The sequence below is a fragment of the Leopardus geoffroyi genome, chromosome C2 (assembly GCF_018350155.1).
Source record: "Leopardus geoffroyi isolate Oge1 chromosome C2, O.geoffroyi_Oge1_pat1.0, whole genome shotgun sequence".
Taxonomy (NCBI): domain Eukaryota; kingdom Metazoa; phylum Chordata; class Mammalia; order Carnivora; family Felidae; genus Leopardus; species Leopardus geoffroyi.
In genome coordinates this window covers 67,465,828-67,477,829 of record NC_059333.1, presented here as the reverse complement: position 1 = coordinate 67,477,829, position 12,002 = coordinate 67,465,828, and the positions used below count along the sequence as shown (strand labels likewise).

The 12,002-nt window shown below is 41.9% G+C and overlaps 1 protein-coding gene across 1 annotated transcript in view; it reads right to left on the bottom strand.

The window, feature by feature from the left end:
• Window positions 1-1,360: 1,360 nt before the first annotated feature.
• Window positions 1,361-12,002, bottom strand: part of FBXO40 (F-box protein 40) — a 17,543-nt gene continuing 6,901 nt past the window's right edge. The window contains exons 3-5 of the mRNA XM_045502194.1: window positions 7,739-7,771; window positions 4,776-6,695; window positions 1,361-2,094 (exon numbers count right to left, since the gene is read on the bottom strand). Coding sequence (XP_045358150.1) covers window positions 1,879-2,094; window positions 4,776-6,695; window positions 7,739-7,741 — 2,139 coding nt within the window. The 5' untranslated portion in view covers window positions 7,742-7,771 and the 3' untranslated portion in view covers window positions 1,361-1,878. The remainder of the gene's footprint in view (window positions 2,095-4,775; window positions 6,696-7,738; window positions 7,772-12,002) is intronic.

The following is a 12,002-nucleotide window of genomic DNA, read 5'->3' as shown; positions in this document are numbered from 1 at the left end:
CTGTACCAGCTCTGAACCATGTTCAGAGAGAGACCCAGGCAATAACAAGTATTCAGATCGACTAAACTCTTTTTGTTGGCTAAATTCTTTGTTCTCTGCTTCCGCATGATACATGTCCTCCTTTTCCCTTTTCTCACTTGTTTGAAGACTGCTGGGAAAATGGCACCAATTAAGGTAAGAGGGAAAGAAACACAAGATAAGTAGCTCAACATGCTGGCTTCTGCTACATCTGGAGAGAGCTGAACTGAAAGGATATATTTCTTTGCACATGACCTAAGGACATAAAGCCACACTGAACAATCAGCTCCATCTGGTTCCCAACTTAAAATCACATCTAAGACTTATCTAGTAAATAAAGAAGAGCTACATAAAATCATAACCATTGTAGATACTTATGTAAGATTTTGCTGTACTAAAAAACTTATCCTAAGTTACTGCCACTGGTATGATATTGCTTATGGCAGTTCTCAACCCAGAGAGATTTTACTCCCAGAGGATATTTAGCAATGTCTGGAGACATTTTTGATTGTTACAGCTGTGGGGGTGGAGGGCTACTGGTATCTATTGCATAGTGGCCAAGGCTGCTGCTAAATATCTGGTAACACACAGGATAGTCCCTTACAACAAAGAATTGTTCAGTTCAAAATGTCAATAGTTCTGAGAAACCCTGCTTTAGGGGATGGCAGTGTCTATTGTGTATTTTTATTTTACTCCTATTTTCATGAGTATTCACTATTTGTTACCAAAGCCCAATAGTATCACCAATTTCTGACAGACGGAGTCATGAACCACAATAGGTAGGAGCAATTATGTTCCTATGTGTTCTATGGGAACTACTATGTTCAGGTGTGTTCCTTCCTATGATCCCTCACAGGGTACTCAAGTGGTATCTAAGACCTGGTGGGCCACAGGAGCTGCAGTGGGCCTTGTCTGGACTCTGCCAATGTGTGGTCTCTCTGGACTACCCTGTGCATTCTGGCATGACACTGAAATTGGTGTTAATGTCTTGAGGTCATCTCAGCTAGCCCAGGATGGTGCTGGGCTATGCCTCTGCTATCCCTAATCCAGACCTAGAATATAATTTTAAGAAGAAAAGAATCTGGACTCAAGTCGTTTTTGACATGTTTAAAAGTAGGCGTGTGGCTTTTGGTGCTAATTTTCTCCATTAATACAATGCCCTTTTGGACTTTTCCTCATTTTGCAAGGCTGTCCTTCTGTATGTTGCTAAGATTTTCCACAACAAACTCTGTGACCTCATTTCTGCCTCTCATTCTTTGGCCTGTGTTGTCCTCAAGGCTGCTGTACTCGGTCAAGGTCTCCATTTCATTGAGCTATGCCTGGACTTCCTGGGTTTGCAGGAGCGACTAAAAGAAGACCTAGACTTAACCATCAAGACAACCCCAGCTCCAGAACCATCAAACCACGTGCCCTTCACGAGAGGTGGAACACACCTCTGACCCAATCCTGCGTTGCTTGCCCCATAAATTTGAAAGTGCTCATCGATTAAAACATTCTCCACAAAAACATAGGTCTGTACTGGTTATGGAATTTCAGTGCTCTCTCATCTCCTAAGACTTGGGCTCATTTTTTAAATGGCCTCAAGTTACCTATTTTTTCTCCTCAGACTGATTTGTTTTAGGAAAAAAAGGGGGTGGGGAGAAGGAAATAAGTAATCAGTATGGCACTTAATGGCAAGTGTACAAACCATGGCTTAGAAAATTCTTAGATCCTGTGCAACTGCTCAGGTTTAGGACAGGGCATGCTCCATATACCTAGAAAAGCACATATGCAGTTTACAGAAGAAAATCCTCAAAACCACACTCTGTCCTACTTTCAGTAACTCGGAGGGCAAATTCAAGAATGGTGGCATCTGAATCTTTAGCAAGTGTGTCTTCCCCGTGGCCTGGTTCTAAAGGTGGTGACTAAGGTTTCTCGGGGCTGCTCCTGGAGCTGACACATGCTGGTCAGAAGAACTGGGTCAGTCTTATGCTCTACAATGTTGAAAGGACAGGCCTTCAGGTGTTCAGACATGGAAGCAACTTCATTAAACTCCCAGCTCTTGACTTTGGAGAAAAGGCTGCTGAATTGCCAGATCTGTTAGGAAACATAGAAGTTCAAAAGTGAATGCCAGGGCAATAATCTCAGGCTAGCTTTATTTGAAGAGTATAAGAAAATACCTTTCTGTTCTTCATGTTCTTAGCTTCCAGAGAATGTGTAGTGGCTGCTGCAGACATTTGTTAGTTCCTTCTTCAGCATCCAATTCCTAATCCCCCCTTCCAATTGATAATCTTCCCAGCCAGCCATGTAATTGTATGGAGATGACCACAGCAATCTGCATATTGACACCCACCCACCACCCTCCCACCAGCAACAGTGATTAGTTCTAGAATAGACACACGGTTCAAATCAGGACAATTAGTGTCAATGAGACTCTACCCTAGAACTTTTGCTTGAGATATTAAGAAGCAGACTTTCTTTTCCCTTCTGTACTTGAACTGGGAAACTGCTGTCTTAGCTGCTGGAAGCCAAAAGGGACCACCAAGGGATAACTGTGTCTTAGAAAGGAGCCACTAGTGAGGAAGTAGAAATAAGATATAGAAAGTGAAAAAGTCATTTGGGGGCATTTTTGAACTGCTAGATCAAATCTTACATGAAGCCAATACCTGTGGATTTTTTTAGTTTTGTGGGCCAAAATTCCCTTTATTGTTTATGCCATTTTAAGTTGGTGTTGCTTAAAACTAAAAGTATCCTAACACAGAAACCTCAGGAGAAATCTAGATATCTGGTACACAAACCCCCTTTTGGCCTTTCCACCTAGTATATGGTGCAGAGTTACTAGTTTTAAAATCTAATAGGGGTACCTGGGTGGCTCAGTTGGTTGAGTGTCTGACTTTGGCTCAGGTCATGATCTCATGGTTTGTGGGTTCGAGCCCTGTGTTGGACTCTGTCCTGTGCTGACAGCTCAGAGCCTGGAGTCTGCTTCAGATTCTGTGTCTCCCTCTCTCTGCCCTTCCACTGCCCATACTCGGTCTCTCTCTCTCTCTCTCTCTCTCTCTCAAAAAAAAAAAAAAAAAAAGAATAAACATTAAAAAAATTAAAATCTGGCTATAAGGATAGGTATAACCTGAGACCCTTTCAACCTGACACTTCACCCTCAGTTTCTTATCCTTGTTCCTATGTAAAAAAAGGTATTTTCTGAGATTTTAGAACTATTTCCCTTTTTTGCTTAAAAAAAGCCATTTTAATATGAGCATCCTTTAGCTCCAACTAAATTCTCTTTCTTCCTTTCTAAAAGGAAATTTGTCCCAAATAATTTTCAAGAGTGGTCAGGAATCATTGAACTGGGGACAAACATGAGCAAAAAATTAATGGAATTTCTACTATGTAAATTAAATTGTTTGCATCCGATTTTATAGAGAAAGATATTAGACAGTTCTAGACTATACAGTTTCTGAGGGCAGGTTCTCAGTCTCATTCATGTTTGTCCCTAACATGTGGATGGGTGGAAGTCAGTGTTTATTAAACACGTGGATGCAGGCCTGGATACATGAAGGAGGGTCTCATGATTATTTTTTAAAGAAGACTGCTCAGGGAATAAATAATAGAAAACATATAAGATGATTTAGACATAATAAATGAAAATAGGTGTAAACAACTCTAACTCCCCAGTGCCGGTTTGTACACCCACATTTTGGGAAAAAATTCAACAGTGAGATTATGGAATTATTGAGCTAAATGGGCATTATTAATTTGTGGTTCATATTACCAACATATTTACCATGGGAAAGGATGCTAAGGAGTTTCACTTCTGTATGGTATAAACTGATAGAAGTTATGATGCAGTTCAGCAAGTGTAATGTGATTGGAAAAAAGAAGTAAGATTTTTCTGAAGAGAAAGATTCTTTGATTTATACAGCAGCTTTTTGAGAAAGTAAATAGGTATTTGAATCAGGAGAGATCAGTGGACCAAATTATTTTAGAATTTCAAAATTCCTTTAACAAAGGCAAAAAGTCTTTTTTAAAAAATTAGTTGATATGGGACTGAGGAGAATTTGTTGGCATACTGTATCAGAGTCCAGGCAAGAAACAGATGGCACACTTAATTGGTAATTTGAAGAGAATTAAAAAAAATAATGATATACAAATGTATGGGCAGGGTGTAGGAAAGCCACAAGATATAGTGCAGTACCCAGGCAAGTAACAATCTAGAGCATTAATACCCTAGGCATGAAAGGGAAGAAGAAAGGAGGTCATTGTATCCCAGAATGAGTAACTTTGTGGAGAGAGCCACCTGAAACAGTCACCTTCAATGGAGGGACATGGCTAGTGCTAGATGTCATGGAAGGGAAAAATGCATGCAGGGAGGAAGCCAGAAGAATAGATACATCAACTCAGTCTACCTCCCTCCCATTTTCCTCCCATTTGATTAGCCCAAATGGAAGCTGGCGGGCAAGTCTGCTGATTGAGGCAGTCTGTAGAGATCAGCCTCCCAAGGAACTGATCACAGGGTTGGAGAATGAATCATGTGAGCAAGCAGAAGATATCCAGGACACATACACAGAGATAAACAGGCACTACCATTTGTATTGTCATTTATATGTCTATAGGTCTGTCTTCCCTACTGGACTGGCCTCCTTGAATTTAGGAATTATGTCTTATTCCCAGTAACCTAGTACACTGCCAGTGCCTGGTACAGTGCTTGGCACATAGAAAGCTCTTCCTAAATAGTTGTTGAATGAATGAATGAATGAATGAATGAATAAGAGTTTACTTGCCTCTCTGTGGACTCTCCAGGAAGTGCCTCCATGAGAATACCTCTTCTTCTTCCACTGTAGGAGGACCATCCCTCTCTCTTGTAACAAAGTAGCACAGATATTTCTCATCAGCACAGATACCTGGGAAAGCTGGGACAGGCTGATGCTGTCCAAGAACCCAGCAATGTACTGCAAAACCTCCAGGGGCAGGCTGGTTAGAGAATTCTGGCTTTTTGCTCCACGGCCTGAGAGATGGTTGTTCTTCTTTCTCTCACCCAGCTCTGAAGCAACCTCTGGCTTGATGGCAAAGGTCTTGAGCTCCTGACTATAAATCACTTTTGCCTTTTGTCCTGGGGGACGGAAATGGTTTTGAATAAAAGTACATCCCAAGTAGGCGAGAGGGCATCGATGCTGGAACCAGCCATTGAGACATGACTGGATGTCTGTGTGGACATTCTTGAAATGTAAGGGAAATTCATCCCTCCTGAAGAATTTGTTACAAGTGAAAGTGAAGGCAGAGCTGCTTTTGTTATGTCTCCGAGTCACACACTCACTGTGGAGTTCCACATGGAGCCCCCCTGGGTTGTCAGTGGTTAGGAGGTCAGCCAGCACTGTCCCAGAAGAAAACTGTTCTGGCTCAAAATTGTATGTCTGTGTAGCAAAATCCATAAACAGCCCATCAATGCTCCTAGATTCGGAGATGACATGACCTTTAAGTTCTCTTTCTAAAGCACACAGGAGGGTGGTTTTGATGAGATCTGATTTGGGCAGGTCCTCCACAGTGATCCCTAAATCTGAAGTATCTACTGCCTTGTGTTCACTTGGCTTACAACTCAACATGGCATCTCCAATGCGAGCCCGCTTCCCACAGTAGCTCACAGGAACTTTGAAGGTGTAAACAGTCTTTACTTCCTGAGCCTCAAGTTTGCCATAAACAAAGTCTCTCTCCCTAGGTGTACAAGCAGCCATCTGACCAAAGTGAATAAGCATCCTCCCATTGTGCACCAGATACATATTATAGTCCTTTGCATCCACAGCTGTTTTCAGTCTTTCCAGAACACCATCCTGCCAAGGGGCAAGCCCTGTCTTTTCCACGACTGCATTAAAGTCCTGCTGCTTCTGTTTTTCCTGTGGTTCTTTCTCTTTCTCTTGGCGATCATCCTCCCTTACCATGTTATTGTCACTGGAAACCTGTTCTTTTCCAGGGTTGTTCCTGCTATTGTTGTCACAGTTCACTGATGTACTTGTTAAAGCAGAGGCTGCATGCTCTTTGCTGAATATATTTTCCCACTTGTCATACTTGGCCAGGTCCATCCCTTCTTTGGTTTTGGCTAATGCCTCTCGTTCTTCTTGACTCAGCTCTACCATTTCTCCATTAGCTGCTGACAGAGACCCGTGTGGTACCAAAGTGGCATCCACTCCACCCACTGCTCCTCCCATTTCCTCCCAAGTGGCTTCACCATTCATGGTAGTTTCCTCCCGAGTGGGCTCTCTAGTTTCTGGGAAAAGTTCTACCATTTTTAAAGATCTGAAAAGGACCTTCTGGTCCTGGAGGGCCAGGGCTGTGTCCAAACACTCCTCACTGGGGGTCTCTTTCATGATGTTCTCATGAAGGGTAGTTTCAGAGTCCACGTTTGGCCAGCGATTCCACTCCATGGAGCAGCAGACCACACTGGCAGGGCACACTTGCAAGTGCTTGGCCAGCTTGTGGCGGGACATGGAAAGGGGGCAGCCATATTCAGAGTTGAGGCATGGAACCTGCTCCAGAGGGCAGAGGAGCTCATGCTCTGCCTCTTTGCACATGTGGAAGGTAGCACCACAGGACAGGTGGCAGTTTATCACCAGGCAGGAGACATCAGGCTCCACAGGAATGTGGCAGTGACGGTCGAAGCATTTCTCACAATGCCTGTGCTGCCCACTTAGAGGCTTGCGTGCCCTACCCTGGAGACACCAAAGCAAGAGGAAAGAGAAAACAAATGGGGGAGAGAAGCTCTATGCATGTCTGTGACTGTGAAGCAAAAATCACTCATAATCCCACAACCCCAAAATAACAACTACCAACACTCCCTTCTTCATTTTCCAATAGTTTATTCTATGTATATGGTAGATGTGTTTATAATAGAGAAAGAAAGGGGCGCCTGGATGGCTCAGTCAATTAAGCGTCCAACTTCAGCTCAGGTCACGATCTCCCAGTTCATGGGTCTGGGCCCGCGACGGGCTGTGTGCTGACAGCTCAGAGCCTGGAGCTTATTTTGGATTCTGTCTGTCTGTCTCTCGCTGTCTCTGTCTCTGTCTCTCTGCCCCTCCCTGGCTCTCACTGTCTCTCTCTCAAAAATAAATAAACATTAAAAAAATTAGAAAAAAAAGAATAGAAAAAGAAAAAGCTGAATGTAATGGACTACAATGTTGATAATTGTTTTTGAGTTGTGGATTATGGGTGATTTATATTATCTTGTTAATACTGTGAATACAATTCTTCATCCTGTATTTACCTTGCTATTATAACATTAGACCAACCTGCTTTATTAATGATTCTTTGCAAACTGTCTTCATCATGGCAGTGTAATATTCCAGAGTGAGTGTGCTGTCATTTATTTAACCAACTACCTACCAAGTGCTGGGAGGACAGGGGCCATGTCTAGTTTTATTCACATCTGTATCTCCAGCACTTGGACCATTGAAGGCACTCAATTTGCTGAATGAAGGAATTGTCAACCACTTAGTTTATTGCTGGATGTTTGGGTTTTTCATTTTTAAAGTTTTAGTGAAAGTATTTGCCCACAAATCTTTCTCATCTCTCTGCTTTTCCCTTACTCCATGTCAGTTTCTTCTAGGTTCTTCTCTAGAATCTCTGGTTTGGCCAAAAGTCACTAAGTATCATCAAACCATAATGGCAAGTCTGCCAGCTGCTTTGGCTACAGGTTAAATGAAGCCAGACCTGGACCCCTGAAAGATGAAAATCCAATAATCACCATACTACTTACCATAGCTTCCTAATTTCTTCTTGCTTTGTAAATCTAGGGGAAAACATGAAAATATGAATGTGAATGATAGTAAGAAAAGTATTTTGGTTATGTATATTAACAGGCACCAAAGAGACTTTGTATACTCTAATTCCTTTAACCACCTTCGAGGTAAATGTCATTGCCCACATTTTATAGTCCAGGAAATGGAAGCTGGAGAAGTTAAATAACTTGTCCAAGATTATACAGCTGCTAAGTGATGGAGTCCCGGGCCATGCTAGCCCACAGTCTTCTCACTGACACACAGCCCTCTGGTGGGGCATCTTACCAGGCATGGGATATGTACCTTTTGGTTCCTGTAACTTTTCTCCTTTGTCTACCAACAGTTGGTCTGACGTTCCACACATCCATGCCTCCCATAACTACCACACACACACATCTGGCCCAAGTTTCCCTCCTAACTTTTTCTCCCAGTAGAGCTTCATGCTCACTAACAGGCAGCCTGCTATTCAGCTTGGCCTGGGGCAGTGTACAAGTGTCTGTGATGTATCTACCATTTGTCCTTCAACCTGCTGAATTCAGCTGTGCTGTGGCTAGAGCAGGGGTCAGACCCCAAGGCCCCAGAAGCAGGCTGAATGGGAACTCTGGCAAGCAGAAGAGAAGATGCCCTGCCTTCAGGAGAATGTAGCTCCTTGGCTCTGGTCAATTGGTCCCACATGGGAATATGTTGCCAGATCATCTGATTTTTCCAGAGAAACTGGGGATGCAGATTTTTGTGACTGGCGGTAAAGTATGGTTGTTAGGAGGCTGACTGTGCAAGATTCAACCTGGCACTACAAGTCAGTAGTTGTGAAACTTTGAGAAAGTTACTTAATCTCTTTGTTCATCATTTCCCCCATCTGTAAAAGGGAGAATAATAATAGTACCTATCTCATAGCGCTGTTGTGGGGAGTAAATGAGTTAAATACCCGAAACTCTTAAAATAGTACTTGTCTCATAGGACATGATCTATACATGTTTGCTATTATAAAATAAGTGTCTTATTTTTATTTTATTTTTTTACAACTTTTTAGGTAGGCTCCACGCCTAGTGTAGGGCTTGAACTCATGACCCTGATATCAAGAATTGTGTGCTTTACTGACGGAGCCATCCAGGTTCCCCTAAAATGAGTACTTTATATTTCATTATATTGCAAAACATCTTGCTGCATAATACATTACGATAAAAATCCTTGGAATTTTAAAGTTGGCAACTAATTTAATCAGAACAAATGCAGCCTCTATTTGGGCCAAGGTAAAACATGTATGCAAACTACATAGGATCTGTAGGTTGCCAGTTTGCAGCACCTGGTCTAGAGAGTTTATAGCACAATGTCAGCACTATGTTAGTCTGGGATGGAGTGGGGTGGTGGGGTAGGGTGGAGTTAGAACCCAAAAGTCAGAAAATACAGTATTTTAAATTTTTATTTTACTTTAGGATTTGCCAATTCATTGTGGGTGAATTTTCTTATAACTTAAAAAAATTCAAATATTCAGGAAAGGTGAAAGAACATGTACAATGAACAGCCAAATATACTCTACCTAGATTTTAAAGGTAACATTTTGCCACTTTGGCTTTCTCTCTCTTCCTCTACACACACACACACTTTTTACCAAAGCACTTGAAAATAGGTTGTTGATATCATGACACCTCATCCCTGAGTACTTCAGCACGTATTTCCTAAGACTGAAGAAATTTTCCTTTGTAACTGTAATAACATTATCTCACCTAAGAAAATGAAAAAATATTTTCTAATATCATGTAATATGCTGTCTGTATTCAAATTTACACAATTGTCCCAAAGAATGTCTTCAATACTTTAAAAAAAATTTTTAACTTTGGAACCAGGGTCCCTTTAAGGTCAATTTATTACATTTGGTTGGTAAGTCTTTTTAGCCTCTTTTAATTTGGAAAAGTCCCCTCAAATTTCTTTTCCAGAAGAGACAGTCTTAAATCTCAAGGAAATTATATTCAAATTTATTCATATACTCATTTGTTCATTCAGTCCTCCAACAAACATTTGTTGATTACAATGTGCCAGTAAGGGAGCATAAGTGTCACACTGCTTGTTTAGGTAGTTCTTCAACACTATTGCTAAGTAGAATTAGTCACGATGCCTGTTAAATCTATAAGTCTGCACTGTTCACAGTGGCAGCCACCAGCCACATGTGACTATTTAAATTTAAATTAATCAAAATGGAATAAAATTAATAATTCAGGTTTTTGGTCACACTAGCTACAATTCAAGTATTCAATGACCACATGTGATTAGTAGCTATGTTATTGGACAACACAAAACAGAGCATTTCCATCTGCATAAAAAGTTCTATTGGACAGCATAGCATAGCATAGTCTGCACCTCAGACTTAAGTGAGGGCTGTGTCTGGAATTCATATCCTTAATACATTACCCGTCTGATTCTTATGCACTAGGACTACTGAGTGTGAAAGAGGAATCATGGCAGATAGCTCTTTATCCCTAATATCCTGAATCAGGAGGCAGGTGAGAAGTTGTAAGCAAGACTATCAAGTGACTCAGGGCCCAGGAGGAGATAAATTAAGGTGTTAAAGGTAGAGGGGGAATTGAGCAGAGTGAAGGGCTGTGAGGGCTGGACTGAGGTGGAGCAGGATAGGATTGGGCAAGAGGACATCTTTTGGATGCAAGAGTCCAGCTACTGGAGCTTTTAGCATACAACTTAGCATTTAGTTAGGCTTCTGCTATATTCTAGATTGATCACTCCTGTGGGGGGAAAGTTCATCATGGGTTTATTGTGGAAATTTGTAAGTATGAGGCTAAAGCATCTGGAATTATTTGCTTGCTCAATAAGGGGCTGTTTAACACTGTGACTGGGTATTAACCAGCAGTGGAGAGACAGTGTGGAGGGCTTGGAGTAAGAAACTGCTTCATGGAGGGTGATGAAGCTGCAGGAGCAGGACTGATGGTATGGAATTAGGCAAGATGAGGCAGACAGTAGGCATCACAAGGGAATCACAGCATTTTGGTTTCTGTCTGGAGATGGGGAAAGAGGAGGAGTCAAAGCTGATGCCAAGATTTTGAACAAGGAAGAGAGAACATTGGATGTAATTCTGAGAAAAATAGAAGTCTGAAGAAGGAATTGTTTTGGGGGGAAAGATGAACCCAGCAAGTTTAATACAAGTTTTTAAGGTGATGACAGATCATGAGGATGGGAAGATGTGGGTAGAATGGAGAGATGTAGATTTGAGAAGTGTTCACTTAGAAATGAGAGAGGAAGCCATAACTGGAGAAAGAAGAGCATAGAAGAGCCGTGAAGTACAGAGCTAAGTATGACCACTTTCAAGACAGTGGGGAGAAGTAAAGCCAGAGAAGAGAGAACAGAGAGCTAAGAGTCAGAACTACTCTACTCTAGAGTACTCTAGACTCTACTCTGGAGTAGAGTCTCTACTACTCTTTCCTTTTCCATGTAAAGGAAATGGTGAGCTATAGCCTCAAATGCTGCCTCAAGATTAAGAACAATGATAACAATGTCACTGCTCATGGCAGATCCCCAAAGAGCTCTTGGCAGAGCAAATGCGGCATTTCAGCTGTGCGGCGGTGGGACCCTTGCCACGCAAAATGTGGTGTTTGCTTGGAGCGGAGGGAGAAGCCATTAAACACACATTCCAATATTGGCAGGGCCTGTGGCCTTGTTGGGAGAGTGTGATCATCTGCTTTCTATTCATAAAGGACACAAATAAAGATGCAGTCTGGGTGATTCAGAGTCCCCTACTGGTTTTTAGGTGGGAAAGAAGAGGCAGATCGCAAATGGAATAAGGCTAAGTGAAAGAAGCTACCAGCAGCATGACTGTCTACCTTTGTATTTGCTAGCCTGGTTCTGTCACAAAGTTGAGACCAGCTTCTGGGAAGGGAAAAGCAGGCCTAGCTAGTTCCATGTGCTCTGTGTGTGTGATGACAACTCAGCCCCAGCAGCAGGGATATGGTTGGCTGGAGGGACAGTGGTGATGAACTCTGAACCAAATCATTTCTTATCCTTCAGCATTATAAAGTATGGTTTTTGTTGTTGTTGTTTTGTTTGGAGCAGTGCTATTGAAACTGGAAACATTTGTGTTGGAGCCCTATTGCTCTCCATGTCTTTGAAGTTACTTGAAAGTATCCCTTTAACAGAAAACAAACAAACAAACAAACCATGCATGCAGGAACAAAGATGCTGTTTCCTTTGTTTGTTCTGTTTTTAATGATGCTATTTAAAGATCTTCTGCCAGGCTCT